Source organism: Alligator sinensis, unplaced genomic scaffold (genome assembly GCF_000455745.1).
Source record: "Alligator sinensis unplaced genomic scaffold, ASM45574v1 scaffold140_1, whole genome shotgun sequence".
NCBI classification, from domain to species: domain Eukaryota; kingdom Metazoa; phylum Chordata; order Crocodylia; family Alligatoridae; genus Alligator; species Alligator sinensis.
In genome coordinates, this window is record NW_005841836.1 from 6,187,191 (window position 1) to 6,214,156 (window position 26,966).

The 26,966-nt window shown below is 42.3% G+C and overlaps 1 protein-coding gene across 5 annotated transcripts in view; it reads left to right on the forward strand.

Annotated features, from left to right (window-relative positions):
• The window catches only part of PLCB1 (phospholipase C beta 1), a 737,260-nt gene that overhangs the window by 499,610 nt on the left and 210,684 nt on the right, over positions 1 to 26,966 (forward strand). For all 5 annotated transcript variants that reach the window (XM_025202227.1, XM_025202200.1, XM_025202212.1 and 2 more), the window contains exons 9-10: positions 10,872 to 11,018; positions 20,011 to 20,168. In XM_025202227.1, the coding sequence (XP_025058012.1) occupies positions 10,872 to 11,018; positions 20,011 to 20,168 (305 nt within the window). The remainder of the gene's footprint in view (positions 1 to 10,871; positions 11,019 to 20,010; positions 20,169 to 26,966) is intronic.

The following is a 26,966-nucleotide window of genomic DNA, read 5'->3' on the forward strand; positions in this document are numbered from 1 at the left end:
GGGGGGGGGGAGGGGGGAAAGATGCACACATGTGCACGCATGCTCACCCCCACCCCCAGCCCAGGATTGACAGCAAGAGGCTCTGGGGTCCACCAATCAATCTCCATAGACTGGTTGGTGACCACTGCGCTATGGGGATGCTAATTCATACCCACACTAGTTTTCAGTGAATTTATTCCCCAAATTATGCTGGGGCTATTGACAGAATATATGTTTTCTCCTTTGAAGGAACTAATGAACATGTTAACTATATGGGACATTCTTCCCTGGTTCTGTAAGACTTGCTGGGCCATGGGGGCAGGTCCGTGAATCCTGATGTAGGAAACAGTGCCAAGGCACATGACACCAAGATTCTGAGGAGATCAGGCATTTACATGCTTGAACTACCAACGCTTATTCCCTACCAATAGCATTGATATCAATAGCATGATTGAGACTACAGGTAAGTATGATGTGGCCCTTGGACCCATGACACATCCCTGGGAAATTAGAGATGACATATGTGCTCCCAATTAATTGTAAATACATGTGCTGTTTTGTGGCTAGTGAAATAGTCTAGGACACGTACTGATCTGTTACAGTGATTTGAAGTGCTGGTTGTACTTATTTTTTTTAAGACTCCTGGGGCAAGGGGACTGCTGATCTGTATGGGGTATATTGTGCCTGATTCATTTTATGGATTGCACCAGGTAAGGACTGATTTCTTTGCCGAATAAAATATCTGTGTAAAAGTAACTGCAAGTCTGGGTATATGTGGTGCCATTTAATTAGTTTGGGAAGTTTTCTTGCTGTTTTTCAGACTTCAGTGAAACTGTGCAACATGGTTGTGCCGAGTTAAGTGGACAACCACAGATACAGACCTTGATTAAACACACAGATCTAAACAGGAACAGCTTAAGTCCCGCTCATTCAGACCTGCTGACTGCTTACAGAGAGCAAAATGTGCTTTTCAACCATTAAACAAGGAAACCTGCAGGAAGCTGAGGCTCATCCAGCTCCATGTAGCAGGGAAATAAAGCAGGGTCATTGCAAGATGTGTGATTAGTGTCCTTTTCCCTTTGACAGAGCTGATTCAAGTGCTAGATATATTGTGGACAGTGCAACCCAATTCAGTAAATGTCCAACTGAATCTGCCCTCTGGATAGACACCAAAAAGCATGTGTACTTCTCTGTCTACTTGGCTTCATGTTGGGAGCATATCCCTGACTTATCAGTGAAAGCCTCCTTCAGGCTCCAGGTTGACAGGCCAAAACAACCTGTGAGGGAAGTGAGGAGTTAAACACTACACAAGTTGATATAAATAGTTTCCATTTTCCAGTGCACAGAGTGCAAAGAGAGAGGTTGTGGAAGGGCTAGAAGGCTGAGAAACAAGAACTGGGCACACGCCAGTGAAGGACTAGCTATATTTGAGGACTCATCTATATGATAAGCACATTGAAAATTGGCAATGCAGGGCACATCTACTTATGCAGTTAATTGCAGTTGAATAAACTGTGGAACAATTTGCACTGCAGTAATCTGCTCCTGGGTGCAGCGTCCAACCTGCACCTGAGACAGCAGCAAATTCAGCCAGGGAGAAGTAGTTTAGGCCAGGGCTGCTCCTGCTCTGCTCTGCCCCTCTGCAGCAGCCAGGGGGAGCTCCAGGCTCTGGCTGTAGCTGCCCAGGTGCCAGCCCTGGGCTGGCAGGGGGCATGGGGTCAGCCTCAGGCTCCAGCTGGTGCTGGTAGTGTGGCCCAGGGGGCAGCCTGAGGCTGGCAGGGTGCACAGGGAGTTAGCCTTGGGCAGCAGGTGGCAGCATTGGGTGGTGAAGGGGCTGGCTGGCAGGCTGGAGACTGCCCCCCTGCTGGCAGGCTGACCAGGCACAATTTGCACCCACATCACCATCAACACATACATGCGTTTAACTGCATTCATTTTCTTCACTGTTGGATAGTACTTGTGTGTGATGGAATTACCCTGCAGTGGAGTAAATTAGTCTAATCTGGCCTAATAGTGGTCCACATGTAGACTGAAGCTTTTCTGCAGAGCAAATTAATCTATTCTGCAGTAAAGCACATGTGTAGACGTGCCCACAGGGAAGCAAATAACACTCAGTGTGGTAACATTCACTTTAGAAATAAGCATAGGGGCTTTCAGCAAGAACAGGAACCTAAATTTGCAAATACCAGCAGAATAGATATGCCCTTAATTTTGTGATGGGATGGGGAAAATATTCAAGGGCCTTAAGTAACTTAAAAGTCTTGTGTTCCCCTGGCAAAACTGACCTAGATACTTAAAGGGCATATTTCTAAAGGTTTTTAGATGCCTACAGGTACAAATAGATGCCTAATGGGTTTTACCAAAGTATCTAATTCCCATTGAGTTTTTCTAAATGCTTATGTCATATTTCAAAATGGGACGTAAGCTTTTAAACCATTTAGGTACTTTTCCAATTTTCTTTCTATAATATGTAGAATTATGGGCCCATTTATCATCTATGATATTCTTTAGAGGCATTCACGCTTTTTTCTCAGTACTTGTTCTGTTGTTTTTTCACCACCTGTTTCATGGTGCTATATGGAAAAATACTGGAATCAGTTCTTTGTATCCACATACCCAGGATGCTGCTTTCAGTAAACCTTAACTAGAGCCTTATGAATGCATAGTTTAGGAACAGAATATCATATAGCTAATACTCCTCTCCTGTCTCTCTCAGGATGATGACTACATGCTAGGGAAAACGAGAATATCCACGTGCTAATCATCAAATACAAATTTTGTGCAAAAGCAAGATAGTTACAACAGGCTTTGTAAATAATCCAGCTGTAGTATAATACAGAATATGCTATTTGATCTTGTTTAATTTGAGAACAAGAAGTAGCAAGGAAGGTCAAAAACTCATCAAGCACCAGCCAACTTTGTCAAAAACATAAAGAATATCTATGACCCATCTGTTTTCTCTTTACTAAAAACACACACAAACAGAAACCAAAAATTCTGAACCAGCCTGGGTTTTTTACATGATTTTGACACCAAAATATATCCATATGCATTTCCTTTGTAAAGCGTTATAAAGCCAGCAACCTACATTGATCAGAAACAGGTTTGGCTTAAATTGAAAAATGGTACTTAGAACATCCTTAATCTTATTTTCATGGTAACTATAAGTTTTGATAGCATGTAAGTAAAAGACTTAGACAATGGTATAAAACATAACAAGAGCTGGAGAATACGTGCACATATGTTTTTTTCCTCTGTGGAACACAGATCTTTAAACAGAGCAAGAATCCAGGGCATGACAGAAAAGAGCTAAGTAAAGCATTGATAAAGGCAAGTTGCCACAGAAGGAAGTGAGAGTTATTTTTTGCGCATCATGAGTGAACATTCAGAGAGGGCACTTCTTAGTCATCCTATGAAACATAATTTTATAAGTAAGTTATGAACAATCATTGTGACAGTCACCTGGGGTATTCTGATGAGAAAGATAAAGGTATTCTGGACACTGGTGACCCTACTGAATGATTTACAGCACTAGCAAAGGAAAGGTACTTTACTGATTTTTGCAAAATGTACCTGGACGTATCTGTCTGGGATGATTATAACTTAAAGGAGAGTCTAAGCATGTTAAACCAGAACTAACATAGCTTAAAGACAGTTATCTAGAGTCTAGGCTTTTTTGCATTGTCAATGGATTATTTAGGAGGGTTTCACCCAGAGTCCATTTATGTCAATGGTAGTCTTTCAGTTGACTTCAGAAGGCTTTGGTTCAGGCACTAGCTTTTAATCCATAATACTGAATCAAACCTACTGAAGACAGAATTGGAGGAATCTAGAGATGTTACTAAGGGCATACCACACAACCAGACAGAGAATGTTTTTTTTTAATTTTTATTCATGTCAATGGGGAATGAGAAGAAACAAAACAGCTCGACTATCCATGTATTGCAGTTTACATCAGAGAGATAGAGTATTGACTGTTTTAAATAAATTAAACATGAGCACGTCTCTGGACCCAAAAAGGAGAAAAAAAAACTTGGAGTAATAAAGTTGAAAATGTAACATAAACCTAGTGGAATTATTGCCTGAGTAACATCTTTATGGTCAGTCCCTGTCTAACTGCCCTTTTCAGTCCCAGGACTATGTGCTTTTCTCTGGATAAGAGCTTGAATAACCATAATTTCAATGTCAGCCCTGCTCATTATAGCTTTCTGCCTGACAGATGCTCCTTTCCCTCATACAGAGATAAAATAGGAGAGCTGATAGGGAAAGGACTGATGATGAACTTTAAAAAAAAAAGTCTGAAGTCAATTTGTAATATGCTTAAGAAAACTGAGAACTAACCTCACCAATAAATTAAAGTGATTTTATTATAAACTCCCATCCATGGAGAATTACCTCTCATTGCAGTTGGCCTCAGCAATATAATTTACATGGTCACACACAGTCTATTCTTTAGTACCCAGGAATGAATACATCTTTGACATCTGGTGCCTCTATTCTGTTCCACAAACTCTTGCCAGCGTAATATATCGGCTGTAATTCTGCTCCCAAATTGCTTCCATTTCTAAGATGCTAGCTGCTTAATTGTGATGGGTTTGTGGGGGGGAGAGAAGAAGTAGTGTTCTGTAGCTGTGTTTTGTGTGACCTCTATGAAAATAATTCCAGTGATAAAATACAGACAGCCCACTCCGGAACCTGGTGTTCCCTTTCCCTTTCTTCAGCTTGAGTGGAACAAAGGGACAAATGGCTCATAAAACAGAAGGAAGTCTCTTTGGACTTCAAGCTTAGGCATCATCTTCCTTTCTTTTGTCCTCAGAAAGGGCTAGTAAATAAGAGATGAGGCTGTGCCCGAAGGGAACCATGTGGATGAATTCCCAGCCTTTCCTCATTGACTTCTCATGTGATAAAGGTTAATCAGTTCTGTACCTCAGATTCCCATCTCTTAAATGGAGCTAAAACTGCCCTCCTTAGGATGTAGTGATCACACGGGTCTACACGTGATCACCAGCTACATCGCCATTGCAGCGCACTCCCCAGTTAAGTACTAAAGCATGGCGCTGTAGCAACATCGCCGCACAATGATGTGTAGACGTGCCCAGTCAGTTGTTGATTAACTACTCTATGAGAGAGCATCCAAGGAGCCTCAGATGACTGCAGTCTTCAAACAGTGGATGGACTTAATTGTTTTTCCTTTCAGCCTCCTTACAATTGTTGTCATAAACATGCATGATAATTGGGCTATTCTGTATTCTCACTAAACTCTTTGTCACATGAAGAGATTCATGTGGTGCCATAATCATTGGTTGTTATGAGAACAAGACATCAAAATTTAGAAGTGTTACAGAGCTAAAACACTTTGTTTGGCTGCCCTTTTCTTCCTCTCTGAGCAGGGGCCAAATCCCATGCTTAGTGATAGAATAAATACTTTATACTTGTATACCCCATTTTCATCCTGTGTTTATGAAGCACTTTATAAAGGTGGCCGGGTGGGGGGAAGCTCACACCTTTTTACTGGTCAGGGGACATTTGCTAATGTCATCTAAAAGAAGGTTCTAAAGATTTAGAAGTAGAGCCAAGATCCCTGTGGGTCAGTAACAAATTTATTTAGTTAGTTCATTATTAGATTTACATGCTTCCCTTTTTAAAAAGTTTTAGGGTGATTTACAATAAAAGGGGTAAAGGAAAGGTAAAAAAAAAAATAGAGGTATTATACAGGATACTTGTGAGAGGCAAAGAAGAACAAAACACGCATTGTTGGGAGATATCATCTTGGGTAGATGTTAGGGGTATGTGAAACAGGCCCTATTTGATTTGGATTCAGATTCGGCCTGAGTCAGGGACAGTGATTTGATTAGTTCATTCGGATCACTGTCCCCGATTCGATTTGGCTGAATCTGAATCTGAAGATTCGATGCTGATTCAGAGAATCAGCAATTAAACCATAGACACAGCTTTAAAAGATTTTTCTACATACCTCAAGGTACCAAGTGCGGCGGGGGGCGCCAGTCCACTTCCGGGTCCTCTGGGGAGCACTCCCCTGGCTCAGCGATCAGTCACAGGGGGATCCTGGGTACCCCCCCAGACCCAGGAGGCACCAGTTGCTGAGCCAGGGGGATGTAGGGGTGCCCCCCAATGCGCTGCCTGGTGGACCCAGAAGTGGACTGGAAGTGCTTCTGGTCCGCTTCTGGGTCTGCTGCCAAGTGTGCTGAGGAGCCCCCTGCGCTCCTGTGGGGCACTCCATCTGCCCCAGCATCTTAGCATGCACGAGCCCCCTGGTACCTTGAGGTATGTAGAAAAAGTATTTAAAGCTGCATCTATGTCCGAATCTCCGAATTTTTCCAAATCTCTCTGAATCAATTTAGAGGATTCTGATTTGATTCAGGGAGATTAAAGGGTCTCCTGACTCAAATTTGGAGATTTGGCCACCCAATTGGGCTGAATCTCTGCCGAATCGAATCAGTGACCGAAGCTTCACATACCCCTAGTAGATGTTGCTGTCATAGGTTCTTCAAAAGACAGAGTATTCAGTGTTTGTACTAAGTCTAGTCTAGAACCAACAGAAAGCTCTGAGCTACTAAAAATTGCCAAAGATAAAGGAAAACTAGGCAATCAAAAACAGAAAAGGTTGAGAAAAGTCCTGACAGGAAATATTATAACTTGGTGCATTGCAATATATTATATGAAATAGAGACCTGAGATTAAAAGTGTAATTCCAAATCTATAAATCAATATTCAATCTACTATGTAATATGGAGTGGCTTGTAAGTCAAATTACACCCCTGTGTAAGTTAGTAAAACTCTACTTGAGTCAACGATGGTGTTTCTATTTGTGTCAAGGATGAACTTAGCTTTGTGATAGGATCCTCTGAGGATATATTAACCAGTTACTTCTGCCTTTGCATTATGAGAACATTGGCAGTGCTCTCGTCTCCTATTACTTGTGGCATGATTTGAATGTTCCTGGTTTGTGCCTCATTGGGCGCATCCACACATGCAGGCACATGTATTTGCAGCAGCTCCAATAGAAGTGGTACAGATTTGAGCCTGGGCTTTTTGCCTCCGCGCACGTGCCCGGACATGCACTTTGGTGTGGGGCAAATTGTGCCACTTGGGGCAAAATAACCCTGCTGGCTCCTCCTGGATCTGCAGCCAGGGGGAGCTAGAGCCTGGGGCCAGCTCCTGTGCTGTCCCCAGCAGTATAAAAAGCTGCCCTGTCCTGGCCCCAGCAGTACAAAAAGCTGCCCTGTCAAGTAGCTCAAGGCTACTCGCTCTCAGGAGCTTCTGGTACCCAGCCAGTTGGTACCTGGGGACACTACCCCTTGTGCCAGCTGGACTGCTGAAGCAACCCTGAGAGTTCCCTGCACCCTCTACCCACTGCAGCAGTCTGGCAGTGAGGGCTGCTGCCTGGCTGTGACCTGCTGCGCACCTGCCAGACCCGGATGGAGATTGCACAGCCAATAGAGGCATCTGCCATTGTAGGTCAGCTGGCAGCAGGCTGTGGCTGCACTTTTGTGCAGCACTACTGCCATGTGTGCCCCCTGCCCGGCCATCTGGGCAGCTATTGCCCGGAAGATATTCCCAGTGTGGTGGCCTGCTTTGAACTGTCAAAGCATGTCCTCCTGGTGCCAATTGGCCAGGAAGTCAGCCACAGCCAGATGGGTCCAAGGTGCCAGCTCTGAGCAGGCAGGGTCCTGCCACTGGCCTCCCTAGCTGGTGTTCCCTATTGGAAAACTGAAAAATCCCTGATAAAAAAAATCCCAAAGTCACTGTGTAAAATACCCCAGAATCCATGTTCCTCCACAATTAAAACCAAAGACCACTAGATAGAGAGACAGAGTGAGAGACAGAGAGACAGCAATCAGTTGGGCAATGATTTATTAATATATCTACAGTGTTAAGCAATTTGGAAGCCTACCAGTGTCTCTATCATAGTAATAAAATGAATTCTAAATACATGTTTCATGAATTCATAAATACATGAATATATGTTTTCCTACAGCTCCCCAACAAGGGTTACAGCCCCCCACACGGGGCCAAATGGCCCCTGCAAGGGCTATCTCCCCACCCTGCAGGGCCCACATGCCCCACCCCTGCTTGCTCCCCCAGCCCTCTGGATTGCTTCCCCACCTGGTCCCATCCCCCACGGGCTCCTGCGGGGCTGTGGGGGCTCTGGGGCCTCCTGGCAGAGCACCTCCTGGGCAGCACAGGACAGCCAGGGGCAGCAGGGCTGCCAGTGACCCCAGGGATGCCCCAGTGACCCCAATGGCAGCTAGAAGCTAGAACTGCCAATCACTGCCAGGGTTGGAGGTTTTTTTGGTTTTCGGTTTTTTTTCTTTCCTGGGATGCTGGGGTGGGGGGCAGGGATGTCAGGGGCTGGAGGGACTGGGGGGGTGAGACCAGGCAGGGCAGCCATCAGGGGGGCTAAGCGGGTGGGGCTGGGCAGTCCCCCCCCCATGGTCCCCTCCCCCCTCCTGCATCTCCCCTGACCCCTTACTTACCTGCAATGGAGCCTGGGTCCAGCTCCCTGCGGCTGGCATGGTGTGTTTCAGCACCAGGGCGAGGACTAACCATAGAGATGCTCTAGCAGCCAGAGCATTTCTGTGGAGGACCCAGCCTCCAATTGCCTCAGGGAATGGTCCAGGACTGTGCCCTGCCCAGCTTTTTTTTCCCTGCGGGGTTTTTTGACCCCATGGCTATCCAGGGGTCTAATTTTGCCCCCGTGCTGCAAATTTGCAGCATGGGGAACATTTTCTCGTTCCTGCGCATGCCTCATGGAGCATCTCAAAGGAGTTTGAGACACTGCAAGAGGCACGTGTGGGCACGTCTAGACGCGCCTGCTGTGTTTAAGGATTTGAAGTGGCAATTACAGGGCATCTCCTAAAATCGCTATCTTGGATGAATGGTTGCCTGTGAACAGAGGGGACTGGAGTTGATGGCTTAGGAGATGCTTCCATTCCTTTGTTCCTAATATGAAAGCACTGCACAACACCAGCACCCTGTGCAATACCATTTCGAACAGAAGTAGAATTACAAAAAGAAATCCAATTCATGTTTGCCAAGCACTTCTAACATATTCTGATATGCATATTCTGATATGATTTCAGATATGCATTCTGAAATTTAGTTTTAACCAAAATGAAATTTTATTTTAATTTAACTTAAATGTTTTACAAAAAAAAGTTGGGCAAGACAAGGCAGCATTTCTGCCAAAATGATCTGGGGGTTATGGTGCATCATAAGTTTAACAGTGTGTTATTGTTGACTAATGTTATAAGAATAAAAAACCCCAAACTTCATATTGGCATGTACGAACAGGAGTGATGTATGAAAGACACATGAAGCAATCCTTCCACCCTGCTCAACAGTGGCTTTCAGCAGAGTATGTGGTGTTTAGTTTTAGGCACTGCGCTTCATGAAAGTTGTGGACTAGTTGGAGAGAGTCCAAAGAAGAACACCAAAAATGATCAGAGGACTAGAAAGCAGGGGGCAGGTGGGAATTTAGATAACTGGATTGGTTTAGCTTGGAGAAAAGAAGACCAAGGAGAGATGTGGTAACAGTCATCAGATGCATAAAAGATTGCTGCAAAAAAATCATTGTTTTCTCCACTAGTATAGAACAAGTAGTAAGCTGCTTAAACTGCAGCAAGGGAGATTTAGATGAGACATTAAGAAACGTTGTCACCTTCAAGACAGTTGAAGGATAGTTAAGTGAAGTTGAGAATCTCCATTAGTGAAGGGTTTTTTTAAGAACAGATTGGACAGCTGTCAGGAATGATTTAGGTGTAGTCGTGTAAGCAGGTTGCCATGTTTGTGTGTTTCTTCAGGCAGGCTTGTGCTCCCTGAGCAGTGGCTCAGCCAGCGCCAGCAATAAAGGGGGTCGTTAAACAAAGAAAATGATATCCTGTCCCAGACAATTGGAGAGGTTCCCTGTAACTCTGACCTTCACAGCAGTCCTGACCTTTAAGCAGTTCAACTCACCATTGCTTCCACATTTCCACTCTTCCTGTAGCCCTCCCAGCGAGCAACTCCCTCACTACCAGCCTTCTCGCAGCTGCAGCTTTTCAGCCAGGCTGGTTGACTCCTCTTAAGGTGAAAGACCATCCTGTGGCAAGTTGATACAGGCCACCCTGTGACAAGTCTTGGAAAAGGGATGGGCTAGAGGACTTTTCAAGGTCCATTCCAGTCCTGTGTTCTGTTATTTCTGAATAACACAATATTCACAAGACAGAGAAATTACCAGTTCTTGTGAATTGTTCTTAATCCATCCAATTAAGGGATTTCTGGCCCTCAGATTAGCGGTGTGTTTATTTCCTCTAGCAATGATGTTTCTCTTCTGTCATTGCTGAGGCAAACTACCATTGCTGTCCAAGGGAATTTGCCCGAATAGAAACAGAATAAAATTAAGTTAAAGTCCCAGGCTTTGGTCCCAAGGAAATGGAGTAAATGGAGATGACCTTGAAGACAATGAGCGGACCAGAAGAAATAGCAGAACAGTATAACATTTTATATTACATATTACATACGGGGAATGTTGATCCTAGTCTCTCTGTCTAGTGAGTGGAAGAAGAACAAAAGCAGTGCATGATAATCTGTTTGCTTGAGTACAACACCTTCATTTTCAAAGCAATGAATGGATTACCTAATCTTATTCCACTTAATGTCATGTATTTAGATCTCTACACACCATTTCAAGGTCTTAGCAGTAATTATGATAAGAATACTATGGTAAATATTATAAAACTAGGATATATTCATAACTAGAGGAAACATTATTATCATATTGGTCCTCATTTGCCATGTTCTAAATATGGATCAACTAAAAAAGTTTGTATGTCCTGAAGATACTGTACTTAGAATTAATGTATGCCTCCCCTGGGTCTCTGTTTTCCCAGGACAGATATCAGTGGATGGTTTTATGCGATATCTGAGTGGAGAGGAGAATGGCGTTGTTGCACCTGAGAAACTGGATTTGAATGAAGATATGTCTCAACCACTGTCTCACTATTTTATCAACTCCTCACACAACACCTACCTTACAGGTACTGTACTAGAAAGGTCTGATTTATTGCTTTACTGGCCTAGCAGCATGTTTGTACTCATACTGTACTCTAGACACACAACAATAAATGATCCTCTATTCTGTTATTCTACAAAGCAGAGATAACACCAGTATTGACTGATATTCTCACTGCATCACAGATATGACCCCTACTGAATGCATGTCAGAAGTTATACTGTTCAGTTAAGACCTGATCCAAAGCCCATTGAAATCAGGGGAAAGATTCCTCTTGACTTAAATGGGCTCTGAAACAGGCCCTATATTTGGAAAAGAGATGGTTAATTGTTTAGTGACCCAGACCACACTGGGACAATGGCTTTGGATAGATGAATTAGTATTTCAACAGTAGGTTGTTAAGTACCACCCTGAACGTACTTCAGATGGCCTGAAGCAAACTGAACCACAACATTTTTGTGAGATGAAACTTCAGTTTAAGATTGTGCTGGTTGGAGAGATTAGAGGGGGGTTCCAAAATGGTTTATATGACTTTGGACCCTTTCACTGTGTATTACTGAAGAAAAGAGGCCTGATTAAAAATTTAAACAATAAGACCTCTGAGGAACTACAGAAAGAACTCGATTTATGGAGTGTAGAGAAAAGAAGACAGAAGGGGAGTTTCATAACAGTCATCCAATCAAAAAAGGGTTGTTATGAAGAGACTGGTGATCAGTTGTAATCTGTGGCCACTGGGAGACAGGACAAGAAATAATGTTTTAAATTGCAACAGGGAAGATTAAGATTAGATATTAGGAAGAGTTTTCTAACTACAAGGATGATTAAGCACTGAGACAGACAGATTACCTAGGGAGGTTGTAGATCTCCATCCTGGAAGTTTATAAGTGCAAGTTAGGCAAACATTTTTCTGGGATAATTTAAGCCGTGGTGGACCTGTCTTGAGCAGGGAGTTGAATTAAATGACCTCATAAAGTCCCTTTGAGAAGCAAATTTCTATGATTCTGTGGTCTGCTGCCTTCCTGTAGCATCCAGGCTCGTGTTCTGGTGCAGTACCATTTGAAAAATGACTAACACATAGGACCTCTCATTGACTTAAGTTATATTAAGAATCTGACTTAGACTGTTCGTGCATTAGAATAAATGGGGTTTAGACCCACTTAAAACTGTGAGAGCAAGTTAATTACTCTATAGTAACGTTTAGGAGTCTAAATTTTGGTTTTCATGTCTTATAATTTTCACTGGAAATATTTGTCCTTTTGCAAATAATTGTAAATTCACAAGTTTATTTTTAATATAGCATGTAAAAACTAAATATTTTGGTTTGAACATGCTTACTGGGGCAGTTGGTTTCTTGTGTTGGATTTCATCTTAGTATCATCTTGCTTCATATCAAACAAGGAAATAAGGCTAGAATATGTGCTAACATATGACTAGTGCAATTAATTTATGGCCTTTTTAATGTTATTAATTTTGCAGATATTCCTCAACTGACGCCTTTAGTTCTGCTGAATACCAGTGTGCAGTAATTCAAACACAGACATTCAGTGGTGCAGCCTTCTTTAAATAGGCCAAGAGGTTGTTCCTTGGATCTGTTATATGTTTGTCATAGCACTTTCCACAGCGCCCACTGATTCTGTTATATAGTTAATGATCTGTCCTCAGTTCCATTTGACACCCATTTTTCAGAGATTCATAACTTGGCCATAAAATGTGTTTTGTGCTAAAACTTGACATGTAAGAACTCAGTTCAAGAGCAACTGTGTTTCTGTAAACTGGGGGGGGAACCAAACCAGCTGGACTGCTTTAAAGTTAAAATTCCAGTACAAAAAATTATGATCTCTGAAAGATTACAGATGACTGTGCAAAAGCAACTTCCTTTTTTACGGCAATTCTTTGCTAGCACGTTGTCTGTAATGTGGAAAAGGCCCTGTAGGTAAGCGGTAGGACTTATTTAATCAGGATCCTGCCACATCATGCAGAATTCCTGATCCATAGTATATCTCATTTCAATAGGAATGCTGTTGGAGAGCTGCAGGAGGTCTGTCACATTATGGTGTAGGCCTACATGGTGGGGAGGCAGCAGAATCTGGGGCCACATTCTGCTCTCATTTATGTACACAAAAAGATGTAGTAGTTCCCGTGATTTTTCTGGAGGTTTTTACTAGGGCTGAGCAGCATACAGTGAAAGCCTAACTGTCCAACTTAAAAGCACAGGAACCAAGAAATGCAGAAATTTTAAGGAAGAAACATCACATATCCAGCCCATTTTGTCTAGATACTGTAAATGTTTCAGCACAATAAGTGATCTGATAGTACATAGCTTCTCAGCACAGTTCCTAGCAGTTGTGTTTCAAACTTGCTTTGCCTCCCCAGGTTTAAATTAGTCCAGATTCTCAAAAAGTCCTTCCAAGCTGCTCCTGCAGATTACTTGGCATTTGTGAGCAACTTCAGAAGCTGCTCTTGAAAATGTAGCCTTCAGTGTTCGTTTAACTTCACTTTAGGGTTTGGCATAATTATAAGACAATTGTAGCACAGGTGGAGAAATGTTGTAATAAACAAGATAAAAAAAATATAGTTTCCTTTTGAGTTGTACACAAACTTTGGTTGAGACAGGAGGAGAGAAGAGACAGAAAACACATGTTCCACTTCTTATTGGGTTCGTCATGCTTAGTAACTCTGAGACAGCTGGCCTGGAATGGGGTTTAATCATTAGATTTTATAGATTCATTACAAAAGCTGACAGCCATAGATTTTAATTCCAAGATAGACCAGTTACAATCATGTTGCCATTTGCATTCATTCAACAAGCACGTAGTTCAGTTTAACATGTAAAACAAATGCTGCTGAATTGTTATCTCATTCGTGTAGATGCCCAAGAGCATGTTGAAAGTATTGCGAAGGAAAGCTTCAGTAACATCTGTGCACTCATTTGAGCAGTGCAAATGGCAATAGCAACCAATCATGTAATAATTATTAGGGAGATAGGGAAACCATTCAGTTTAGCAATGCATTTTTGTTATGGTTACATTTATTGCACTACTAATTATCAACCCCTTTGTTAGTTTTTAAGCTAAGAAAATGACATCCCCAACGAAGTAATATTACACCATAAAGAGAAGCATATGCACAGTCTGAATTTATTTTTAATTATAATGATCATTTTCCTAGCCTTTAGTAGAAACCCTTGGCAGTACATCAAGTCCTGATTATTTATTTAGAGGCTTACTTTTTTTTTCCTTAGGGAAATGTAACTTTTAAGAATGAAGGTAAACCCTACCAAGAAAGAAATGATTTCCAGTGATTCCAGTCTGGCTTAAAAGAAATGTCATTTCACCATTATTTTTTTCTTTTTTTTTTTTTCCTCTTTTTCTTTTTTTACCTTACCCTTTCAACCTGTAATTTGCAGCTCTGCTTTGTGACTGATTTCTCATCAGCATTGCCTGAGGTTATTGCTATTGTCACAGTGGGAAGTGATGCTGGAGCAACTCTCCTGCAACACTGAGAGCCACGGAATAATGATCTCCATCTATCCTGATCATTAGCACACACTTACTTAACCTTTATATGTATTTTGCCATTTGCCTTTTTGCCTATTAGAGGGGAAGGACAAAAAACAGTTCAGGACATGAAGCTGAGCAGAGCACAGTTTAATGCTATTTAACAAATAGCAAAATATATCTCAGGAACTTCCACCCCTCCAGCATCCATTGCTTCCATTCATGATACAGTGCCACCAAGCATCTCTTGATAAAGCTCATAGGAAATGCCAGGTAGTACTCCCCAAAAGAAAGTCATTCTCTCCTTTTGTATTGCCACCATTCTGTATCTGTGCCACACTCCTGCATTTCAGACATCAGGGCTGGAAGTGACCTCACAAGATCATCGGGTCCAGCCTCCTGCCCAAGGGGAAGGAAGTCAGCTGGGGTCAGATGACCCCGGCAAGATAAGCATCCAAGATTTTCATAAAGGTATTCAGAGTAGGTACTTGTGCCAATTCTGGAGGGAGTATATTCCAGACTCTGGAGACTCAGATGGTAAAGAAGTTTTTCCTTATGTCCAGTCTAAAATGGTCTTCCATCAGTTTGTGACCGTTAGACCTGGTCTTTCCTTGGGGTGCCCTGGTGAACAAATGTTCTCCCAGTTCCTGATGCACACCCCTTATATACTTATAGGCTTCCACCAAGTCACCCCTGAGCCTTTGCTTCTCCAGACTGAACAGTCCCATGCCTCTCAGCCCCTCCTCATAAGGCTTGTTCTCTTGTCCTCTAATCATGTGTGTGGCTCTCCTCTGGACTCTCTCAAGCTTCTCCACATCTAAAGTGAGGAGCCCAGAACTGGATGCAGTATTCCCGCTCTGGCCTCACCAAGGCCAAGTAAAGCGGGAGGATGACTTATTGGGTCTTGCTTGAGATGCATTGGTAGATGTAAGCCAGGGTTTGTTAGCTTTGCTGGCTGCGGCATCACATTGGTGGCTCATGTTCATCTTGTGGTCTGTCATGACCCCCAAGTGGAGTGTGGAGCCGGAATTGGATGCAGTACTCCAGCTGCAGCCTCATCAAGGCTGAGTAAAGGAGGAGGATGACTTCTTGGGTCTTGCTTGAGATGCATCGGTAGATGCAAGCCAGAGTTTTATTTGCTTTGCTAGCTGCAGCTTCGCATTGGTAGCTCATTTTCATCTTGTGGTCAGTCATGAACCCCAAGTCTCTTTTGGTCATGGTGCTCGTAAGTGTAGCACTGCTGAGCCTATAAGTATGATGGGTTTTTTCTCCCAAGGTGGAGCACCTTGCATTGAGCACCCTGTGTTGAATGTCATCAGGTTTTGATCTGCCCACCTTGCAAGCCTGTCTAGGTCAGCCTGAATTGCCAGCCTGTCCTCTAGAGTGACCGCACTTCCCCATAATTTGGTGTTATCAACTAAGTCGCAAAATTCAGCAATCAGGAGGAAAACCTATCCACCTTCTGCATTAACTGTTTTCCATCATTTGAGCAGGGAACAAGCTACATGGTGCTTAATGGATGGAATAATATCTCGCCCAAGAAGTCACATCTACACTTGTATCCTCAATGCACAAAGGAAAAGAATATGTTGTGTATCGGACCCTAATTCTGTCTTCCTGTGCAAGGCAGAGTGGCTCAGGAGGGGAAATGTGCTCTAAGTTTACTACTTCAAAAATAGTAGCCAGTCTCTAACACGTGACCGCATTGAGACCACCAGAAAAACTCCCATTAACTCAATGGCATATGTTCCTGCCCAACTTACCCACCATAACTTCAAGCAATCAGGAATGCCACCTGATTTTCCCTGGCACTTTTCTAAGAGACTGTGGCACTTGGGGAAGAAGTTCTCCATGCCTTCTCCCTAAGCTAGCTTTCCACACCATAAGAAGTAGCTGATGCAGGAAGGAGATTAAAGATAGTGGTCATCAAAAAACATAATTTAACTTATTTCTACTGTGTTTTAAAGGGTTGATGCAAAACCCCAGCTTTGAAAAGTAGACAGTTTGGGGCTTTTCAAATCTAACTCTGGATTTCACATTTGAGTCAGTCTTCTATGAAAAGAAAACTTAAAATGTAGTTAAATCTGAATTTGTTTCAGCTCATCAAATAAACATAAGCACATTCCAAAGGTGTTTCTAAAATCTTTGGTTTAGATGTCACCTCATGCAATATGCATCATATTTTCAACTTGAATAAATGCAGTTTAAAATTTGCATTCATAGGTGCCCGACCCATGTGTGCAATACCCAGTTTGTATATGACTGTTGGGTATTTACCAGTTTAGTCATGCAGCTGAAAATATACATGTATAACATTTTACACACCTATGGTGTGGGGAGAAAGTACAAGTGTGTGGCTTCTCCATTATCAGTAGCCCAAATTTGGAAGGTCTGAGTGCATGTTCCATAATCTATGCTATTTGTAGACACAATAGGTCACTACAAGTAGAAGGATATTCCTGAAGACAGTGGATCAGAATCGTGGCTGGAAAAATCCAGGTAGCTCCATTGACTTTGAACTATTCCAGTTTACATTCAGTGAGTTCAGAAATGTAGGTTTTTCTAAATATGCTCTCCCTTGCCCAATGTAGTACAGAAACAGCTAGAGTACTGTAATGCTACACTAGATACTGTGTGTATTGAGGAAAAGAATGTCTAATAATTTCAGTTTTTATAATTAAATTGTGATATATTGTGTGGTATTATGAAGTATTACCATTGGTGTTTGATATTAGGATGCTTTCTAATACATTGTTGAAAAGAATAATTTGCAGTAGATGCAGATTCAAGTACCATCAGTGTCATAAATAATGTACGTTAAAGTCCTTAATGGAATATTTTCTCTGTTCTGTATCTCAGAAAAATTAGACATCAATACCGGTGAGTCTGTTGGTACCATTTTGTAATCTGATGACAGTCCAGCTGAGGACTGACTGTTCACAAAGCATGAACATCCTCTTGCCCTGAGCTGTGATCCTTTCGAAGAGAGGTGAATCTTATTAACAACGCAGCATGAAAAAGTGTCATAGAGCAAGTAGTGCATATGATGATTTAGTTAGAGTCTTAGAAGGTCAAGGATTTCTTAAGTCTAAAATGTTTGCTACAAACCTGTGGATGATGGACAGTTGTCTCCTCAGAAATACAGTACTGAGAGTTAATAAAAATCCAGTATGCTTTGAGGAAAAACAAAGACAGCACGAAGGGAAACAGTTCTATAAATACGTACAGCTTTTCAGTCAATCATAGAGAGGTAGGGCTGGAAAGGACCTCCAGAGGTTATCTAGTCCATCCCAAATATAGATCAAAAACAGACCCTTAAGATGCACGTGTGCTGCTAATTAATGTATGCTTGAGTTAGTTATGTATTTTTCCAGGAAAATAGATAACTGTGCACCATGAATGGTGTGGTTGCACACAAAACCTGTTTTCAAGTAAGATTATCTGTTTGTGTAGTTGTCTGCACCTGAAAGCATATGCTAAAGAATCAAAGTAGAAAACATTGAAGAAAACAAGATAGAAAAGTAGATTAGAAAAGAAAATAGAGGGACAAAAAAAAAAAGAAGTGAAAGGAATCAGCTGCATGTAAACACCTTTGCTGAATTATCAGGATAGGGTTTCCAAAAGCACTCAGCTTTGGTCTAGTTCTGTTGTCAGTGAAGCAAAAATCCCTGTTGATTTCAGAGGTTTGCCAGTACTTAGTGCTTTGGTGGTTCCGTCTTTCATTCACTATATCAAACACAAGCCTTAAATAAGCATTTGCAAAAAGGTCCTTCAGTTAATTTTAATGTGAATTGAAAATATGGTAAAAATAAAGAAAAAAATAGAAGTCTAAATTTAGTGGAACTAGTGGAAGTGCTTAGTTCCCAGAAAAAAGCTGGATGACTATAGAAATAGTAACAAAATAGAAGTACATTAATCTACAAGTACATTATATAGCAATCTATTTAAGGTATTTATATGTTCCCAGTTCTATATGATCAGATCTTCCATCACTCTTTATCCTCTCAGTACCCTTGTAAAGTTAGGGAAGATCTATTCCCATTTTACAGATCCATACAGAAAGCAGATAGCTAGCTCATGTCATACAGGAAGTGTGTAGTAGGGCAAGAATTGGAATCGCATTCTTTGAAGCTAGCTCTGAACAATTCTTTTGATATCTTTATGGCTTTGTCACAAGAAGTCTTTACTACCGTTACTGATGCTGAACCTGTCGGAAAGATTGAAGGTTCCCACGCCTGTAAGTTCAGCATCTTTCATGATCAGGAACATTTGATTTAAGTCAGGGGTGTCAAGCATATGGCCCACGGGCCAGATCCAGCCTGCAGAGCTCCTCCATCCAGCCCACTGGGCTACTGGTGGGCCAGGGTATTTGAGGGCCTGGCTAACAAGGGACAGGGCCTGCTACAGAATCTAGGGGTCCTGTTGGCCATGTCTGTTAATAGGAAACAAGGGCTGTGTTGATACAGCTTGGCTCACCCTGCAGCCACTTGCCTTGCCACCTCTGCAGTTGTATCACCTCCATGGTAGTAAGCAGTGATTTGGCCTGCAGCTGCTTGCCCCACTGTTTCTTCTACTGGCCCTGCTGCTTGCCCTGTGGATCCAGCCTACAGAGCCATGTGTTCTGGATCTTTCACAAAGCACGAGGTGATTTACTACCCTTGATTTAAATCATGGGGGGAAGATATCTACCACAAGTCTCCTTGTTTGACAAAAGTTGGGTTTTGTTTGCTTGTCTATTCAATTTGTAACATGTTATTATTGGAAATGGATAATATCATTAAACCTCTTAGTGCAATATCATATCAGGGAATTTAACTGACCAGTTCAGTATGAGGATTAGCATGTTAACTATTGATTTGGGAGATGGCAGAGCAACTGTACAGCAGTTGATTTTATATTGTATGGAAATGTCTTATGTGCTATGACAAAACATGTTTTTTGCTGTTCTGGTTTTACTAGGTGTCCTTCGGGTCTTGTGTGGCTCAAAAGGTACAACATCCCTTAGACTTCAGATGGTTGAAAGAGCTACTTATTAAAGTATAAAATTCAAGCTATTTTAGGAAGTTAAACATTACACTTTGAGAACAGCAAAAACATCAGAGCTTTTTTTTATAGGCCTGCAATTATGAAAAATCTTGCAGCTGTCAAAGTACACATTTAACAGTCTTATCATTTTAGGCAAACATTTCACAGAATGGAGAGTAATATTGGGTGACACTGGCTATATTGTTATTTTAACTGTCTTGATTCTGCAGTTCCCCATTGTTTTTCACCTGTTGTTTTCAATGAAGTCTCTCTTTATTTGCCACAGTATAACTAAGAACAGAATCCAGACAACCTCATTGACTTGGCTTAACTCATTTTCATTAAATTCTCAAGCTATTTACATGCCTTTGACAGCTTGCCTGTCACCAGAGGGTAAAATCTGCTGTTAACTCTAATTATTATTAGCTTCTTTGTACTGGCTCCATAAGCCTGGAATGAGTTCCCTTGTTACATGTTCATGTTATTTTGTCACAGCTGGACAGCTGGCTGGTAACTCCTCAGTAGAGATGTATCGCCAAGTGCTTTTGTCAGGCTGCCGCTGTGTGGAGCTGGACTGCTGGAAAGGACGAACAGCAGAAGAAGAGCCGGTCATTACACATGGATTCACCATGACAACTGAAATTTCCTTCAAGGTATGATAATACAGTACAGTGTCACTCTAGCTGGTATAGTTTCTTTTTGTGGAAAATGCATCCAGAATGCTTTACAAACTTAAGTACGCTTCTCCAGGGACTATAGTAAAGTGAAGGTGGAAGGAAAAAGACTTGAGGGGCAAAGAGATGTCTTCAGATGACATTGAAAAAAGATAGAGAGTTGTTGAAACTGAGGAGGGAAAGGCTGTTGAAGTGTTCTGGTACTAGAGTAAAAGGTCACCAATGATCATGAAGTCAGGAAAGGGACTATATAAGGTAGTTGCCTGCAGGGACAGTGTATTGGGCTGAATGACCCAGGAGGCCTCCACCTGTTCCACGTTCCTCTAAGTGGAGGACACTTCAGGACAGAGAAGAGGCCACTACTGTGCTGTAGACAAAGCAGGAAGACAAACATGGAGCCCTCAGCTAATTTTATGCACATGGACATGAATGGGAACTGGATCTTGAGGTGAACAGGAGCCAGTAGGATTGTTAGAAGATACAGGGGATATTGTCCCATCCCTTAGTACAAGTGAGAAGATGCTCAAGAAAATCCTTTCCATGCCAGGATCTGGAAAGCTGGGACCTGCATTGTGATGAAATGGGTCCAAACAAGGGAAGAGGAGTGAAGATTTCAATACCAAAAAAGGCAAAGTTTTCTCCTTAGCTTAGGAGGTAGTGTTAACTCCTATCCAAGTTCGCGGCCATGGGTTTTCTCTCCTTTCCATGGCATTCACTACTACTCCTGTCTTTGCCCACACAAACTTAAAAAAGAGGCCTCCTTCTCTTCAGGATCCCAAGAGCTGCCAAAATACCAGTGCTTTCAGTGGTGCTTTAGGTGTACTCCTTGGTCCCATAGCTCTGTATGCCTTGGTCTCTGATACCACATGGCTTGGGAAACAGGGAATAAACAGGGAAAGCAGAAAACTAAAAATACCAGAGCTTAGAAAGTAGTGAGACCACAAACACAGTTGAAGAAATTAATTCAGCTGTAAATTCTAGTTAGCAGAGAACAGTGGGCCCATCCATCCAAGTAAGTAAGATATTAAGATTATCAATTGGACCTGAGCATTTGTAGCAATAATAATAATAATGAATTTAAAAGTTAACTCTAATGGATGCAACTTTCCCATTAGGGGCAGAATCTGAATGAAGGCAGTAGAAGCAACTGCTGTGGTGGGGAAAGCAGTGGTGGGAAGCAAGGGGCCAGACCTTGTCCATCTGTGCCTGCCCCCCTGCCACATGCCCACTCTGCCTCCTGCCCCTCCATGCCTTTTCCTGCCCCCCACTCTCTGAATCCCACACTCCTGGCCCCCACCCTACCTTATCTTCTGCTGCAGCTCTGCTCCCCTGGGGTAGTCAGCAGAAGTGGCAGCCCAGGCCTGGCCCCAGCCCACTCTGGCTAGGAAGAAGCAGTGGCAACTCCCTGCCAGGCCAGTTCAGGGCTGGAAGGACCAGAGCTAGAGCATAAGGTCGGGGAGAATGCTGTGGGGAGTGGAGCAGTGGGTGGGGGGAAGCCTCAGTGGGGGGCAAAGGGTAGGAGGGGTAGGCATAGGCACAGAGGGTAAAGGGAAGAACAGACTATAGGTTCCCCTACACCCCCACCCCATGGTCTCCCCTATGCTCCCTCTGGCTGCGTGCCCTTTTCCCACCGTAAAGACTATTTCTGCCAGGGCAGGCAGCAGCTCACCTCCAGCTTCTGCCCTAAGTGCAATGCCAAAGCCAGAGCTGAGCTGCTACCTTCCCCAGCCAGTACTAGAGTCCAAGGCTGTTTCTGTCTTTTCTTTTTTGTCTACATTAGATGGTCAGCAGTAACAGTACTCACCTTAAAATGTTGCATCCAGGTAGAAATTTCGACTTCCAAAAAAGATATTTCTATGTATTTTAGGTATTTCTTTTTCCATGAGACTACCTTTCTAGGCTTACTTATATGCAGAAGGCTAATGGGGAAAAAAAAATCCTTCTGTGAAATGTCATAATAGAACAAGTGACAGATCCTACCACTTTTCCAACTGCAAATTTTAAGCCAACTACTCGGAGGCACAAGTGTATTCTTGTCTAGAAAGTCATTTCTTTAAAGATAAACATAGTGGACACAACAACAATGTGTCTGCTGTTCCACACTTCCCATGTTTTTCTTGAACTCTGCTCCAATTGATATATTCCCAGGAAAATATAAAATATAATCCTTTTGCACTATTACTACTAACTCTCCCATTTAATTGGCAAAAAGCTTGTTGATACTGGTATGTGTAGAGTTTGGTTCCTAAAAGATGTTTTATTAAATAAAATTGTTCTCAACATTTTTTAAGCCACATGTAAAAGCATAAAGCAACCTGCTGCCTGACCCTACAAAAGTACCTTAGCATCCTGGAGAAAGAAGTCCAAAATTGTTGGGAGTTAAGCCCATTCTGTGGTTCAGCTTAGTCTCTGTACCACTGGAGTATGACTGATATGAACAGGGTCGGCCCTTTAGTGGGCCCTAGGCAAACAAACTAGGCACCTAGTTGCTTTGCATAGGGCAGCAGCCGTTGCCAGGGCTTAGAGCTGCAGCGTGCATCCCTAGAAAGGAAAATGAGTCGGGCAGCACTGCAGCAGCGTGGCAGTGGCACTGCTGCAGCAAAATAAGTACAACTGGCCCCCTTCTTCACTTAGGGCCCTAGGTATGTGCCTAGTTTGCCTATGAGTTAATTCAGCCCTGGATCTGAAAAGGAAATTCTGAATCTAAAACAAACTTTCAGTCATTCCTAAGGTGGATGTTCATATTGTTTCTTTGTTTTTTAATTTATTTCTTGCTGCTTTTCTTCCTTTCTAAAGAGTATGCTGTTTGACTTGGAATGAACAAAGTGGCAGTGAAATAACACGTCAATGGTGTGTGAATCAATTCTGAATGATCACTGACTCTGGCTCTTGAGTGCTGAGTCATTAATCAGTTCACTCTTTTGGCATGTCCATGACATGCAATGCTTTTTTGCTCAGTCTGCCAGTTGATACTGACTCAAATAGATTTTCTGAGGTGCAGAAATAATATAAACTCACCATGAAAGAACTTCATTCTTTTGCTTTTTTTTAACCTCACCTCTTGATTTGGAGGAATTTGTGAGCTTTCTATCTGCTGCTTAAAACTGCAGAGGTATATGACTGTACAACAAAACCAAACACATTTTCTCTCCTCAAAATCAGAATGTGCTTTCTGTGTATATATACTTTTATTGTGTATTTTCGAGGTTCACTTCAAGTGATTCTGACTCCTGTTGCAGCAAAACTTGCATCTTAGTTTCCCTTCCACCTTTCATCTTTTACTGATTGAAGATGATCGTGATGTAAATATGAAGACCCAGGATGACCTTGAAAAGGCACATCACTTCATCTACCCCATTTCCGTGTCTCTCATCTACAGATTTTGGCCATACAGAAGGACTATCCACACTTTTACCCTTATAGACCTGATGCCTCCTCTTGTAGTTAGTATTATACAGTTAAGTTGCAGTTGAGAATATCGACACTTTAAAATGACTGTATGGAACTTGTCCATAACTAGGGGATAAAACCTGCCTCAGATGCCTAAGGGAAGTGCTTCACTGCAATATTCTGCTCCCTTCACATGCAGAACTCCCACTACTATCTAGGCTTAGTACTGTTGTGTAGATCTGAGAGTAGAACTGAGCTCTCAGTCCATAGCTGGTGTTAAAAGGCTAACACATGCTGTACTCTTTACCTGAACATGAGTCACAGGCTCCTGCAGACTCTGGCAGCATCTACTACAAAATAGCATTTAGCTCCATGCAATATAGCTGAGGGCTTGAAAAATGTGTGTTTTTATTGTGTTCACAGGTACAGTTATGGTTCAGTTTTGAGGGTGGTAAATTAAACCAAAAAAAGTAATGAATAACTCTTAGAACCTCTAAAGATGGTCTGCGCTTTTTTGGTAGGTCATATTATTATCATATTGGTGAGGGATTGTCCAAATAAGCCTACTGACTTACAAGTATAGGTCACACTGGCTTTCAAGTGCTCCAAAATCACTTAAACTCCTGTCATAAATCCAACAGAGTGACAAATTGAAGGTAACAAAACTATTTGGTGATATATCAACACCATCAAAAGGAAGTATTTTCTTCTGTCCAATGGCATAATATACGTCATTGGACATATAGTGGATGTGGATGTGGATGCTGATGTTGGTGGGTAGACCACTTGACTTGTGGAGGACTGATTTTAGAGTCTGATCTGGCCACCATCATCCACACCTTCATAACCTTAACATTAGACTACTGTAGTTACTCTATGTAGGGCTGCCCTTGAAAACTGTCCAGAAACTGCAGCTGGTGCATAATACAGTGGCCCACCTTCTGGTGGAGATGGGTCATAAGGAACACAAAACTCCAGTCCTCCAATGTCTGCACTGACTCCCAACAGCTTTTTTTTGTGCATTTTAAGGTACTAGTCGACTTATAAGGCCCTAAGCAGCCTGAATCCTACATACTTAAGGGATTCTTCCCTATGCCCTGTCAGCCAAGGGCAATGCCCTGCAGGTACTATCCGTATGTCAAGTCCTCTTGATGAAAACTTATAGGAGATCATTCTCAGCAGTCACTCCTCAGCTCTGGAACTCCCTCTTGAAGCTCTCCAGAGCCCAAGACTGAACATCTTTCAGAAACGCGGCAATAGTTTTCTATTTGGGCAGTCATTTAGCAGGCAAAACTAGGCTGAGATGTTGTTTGGTGGGTCTCTGCTTTGTTTTGTTTTATTTTGTTTTATTTTTTCCAGTTGCTCTTTTAAGTTGTTCTGTTTCTCTTGCTCTTAAGTTTCTGTGAACCTTTGTTGGAAAGGTCAGCATGTAAATTGCATAAATAAATAAATTGCATGAATACATTTGCTGATGGTTATCTATTATCAGACTAGATGTGATTACTTATATATTGATTTATTTAGTGATTTTAATTCTGTAAATAAAAATAACCATGATGCTACTGCTTGATATGGCCATTCCATGCTAGGGTCTCAATTGGGAAATTGCTTACAGAAGAAAAGGAAAAAAATAAAGTTTTGGCTTTTGATTCTGCTCAGAGTTTGGAAAATTAGAAATAATCCTGGTAGAAATGGATTTATAGAGTCCATACGAGGCAGTTAAAATTTCTAGATGTTTGTTCTTTAACACATAGTCTCGCCATATCATACACGTGTGTGCATGGGTGAGCATATATTTATAGCCACCTAGATAAAGAACCAGTTCCCTAGCTCTGTTAACTTCAGGGCTAGGGACAGACATTCAAAAAGCCTGAGCCTGAATTGACTCAATCTTTGCAGGTTAGTCTAAGCCTTGTCACAGCATGGACCGGAGCCAGCATGTGGTCTCTTAGCTAATACACAGATACCTCTCAGCAAAGCAGAGGGGAGGGGGAATTCCTGCTTAGTAGGGAGGGGGAGGAGCAGCCTGCAAGTCTCTGCCAGAGCTAAAGCCACGGAGCAGAGGGGAGGGGCCAGCTCTGCTGTGGAGCAGAGAGCCCCGCCCAGCCCAGAGATCATGCCGGGATGCTAGGAGTGTCTGGCTTAACTTAAACCAGCAAGGGGTCTGGGACAGATATTGCATAAACTGGTTTGACCCAAATCAGTTAAGTCTGATTCTACACTGAACCAGGTTTATCTCAAACCAGTTTCAGCCATTTTCAAACTGGTTTATGTGCACTGAACATCTGTTCTGTTACAGGTCTAAACCAGTTTCTAATCACTAAACTGGTTTATGTATAATGTCTGTTCCTAGCCCAGACGAGGATCTTCTCCAGACAACATAGATATGAAATAATACAAAAACTGTAAAGACTGAATTACAGTTGATGTTGCCAAATCTTTGTGTACTGGATATTTTTCTTCAAGCCTAGACTTAGCTATCATGTGAACACACCAAAATATATCAATTTGATGGAAAAAAGGAGTACATTTCTAAACATCATGGTCGCAAAAAACAGCTTTAAAATATAACCCTGAAAAGTTCACAAGCCAGAAAACAAACAAACAGTAATCCAAATGCAGTTTTTAAAATATTATTTTAAAACTGCTCTCATGATTTTACAAGGGCCTAACTCATAATTTTTGCTTAAATACCAAAGGTTGGCAACAGTGCATGTTAAAAAATTTCCAGTGCTGGTGTGAAACAAGCATGTAACCCAAGAAGGAAATGTAAATAATTTCTAACAATAAGTATTTTACTACAGGGTATAATGAGCCTACAGCTGAAATTAGTGTCATAAAATGATTACACGTGTGTGTGTGTAAAATAGAGAAAACCACAGATTTTTATCCTTTACCAGAGGAAAATGTGGATTTTTAATTTTACCAGAGAAACCTGCAGATTTTTCAGTTTTGCAAACAGCTCCCTGCAGGCTGGCAGAGTTCCAGGCTGCAAAGGGCAGGGAGGAAGTGGGAGGAGGGCGGTCAGGAAGGGAGCATCATGTGCATGTATATACACATGGCTGCCAAGCAGCCTGGAGAGCAGCTCACACAGGTAAGTGGGGGCAGGGATTTGAGGTCCCCCTAGGGAGGGAGGAAGTTGGGCAGGGTTGGGGCTGGGGATGCTGCCTGACTGGGTGTTGCGTGGGGCTTGGGCCTGCAATACATGGCCACAGGGCCCCTGCGGGGAGTGGGAGAGGGCCACAGGTAGCGTGTGTGGGGAGAGGGGCCAGCTCCCTGCTGCTACATGCACTCCTGGGTGGACAGGGGGACCTGTGCCCCCCCTGGATCTTTGCATGGGGTGGGGATAGGCATGAGCTGCCCACTGTGGGCTTGGGTTCCCACCTT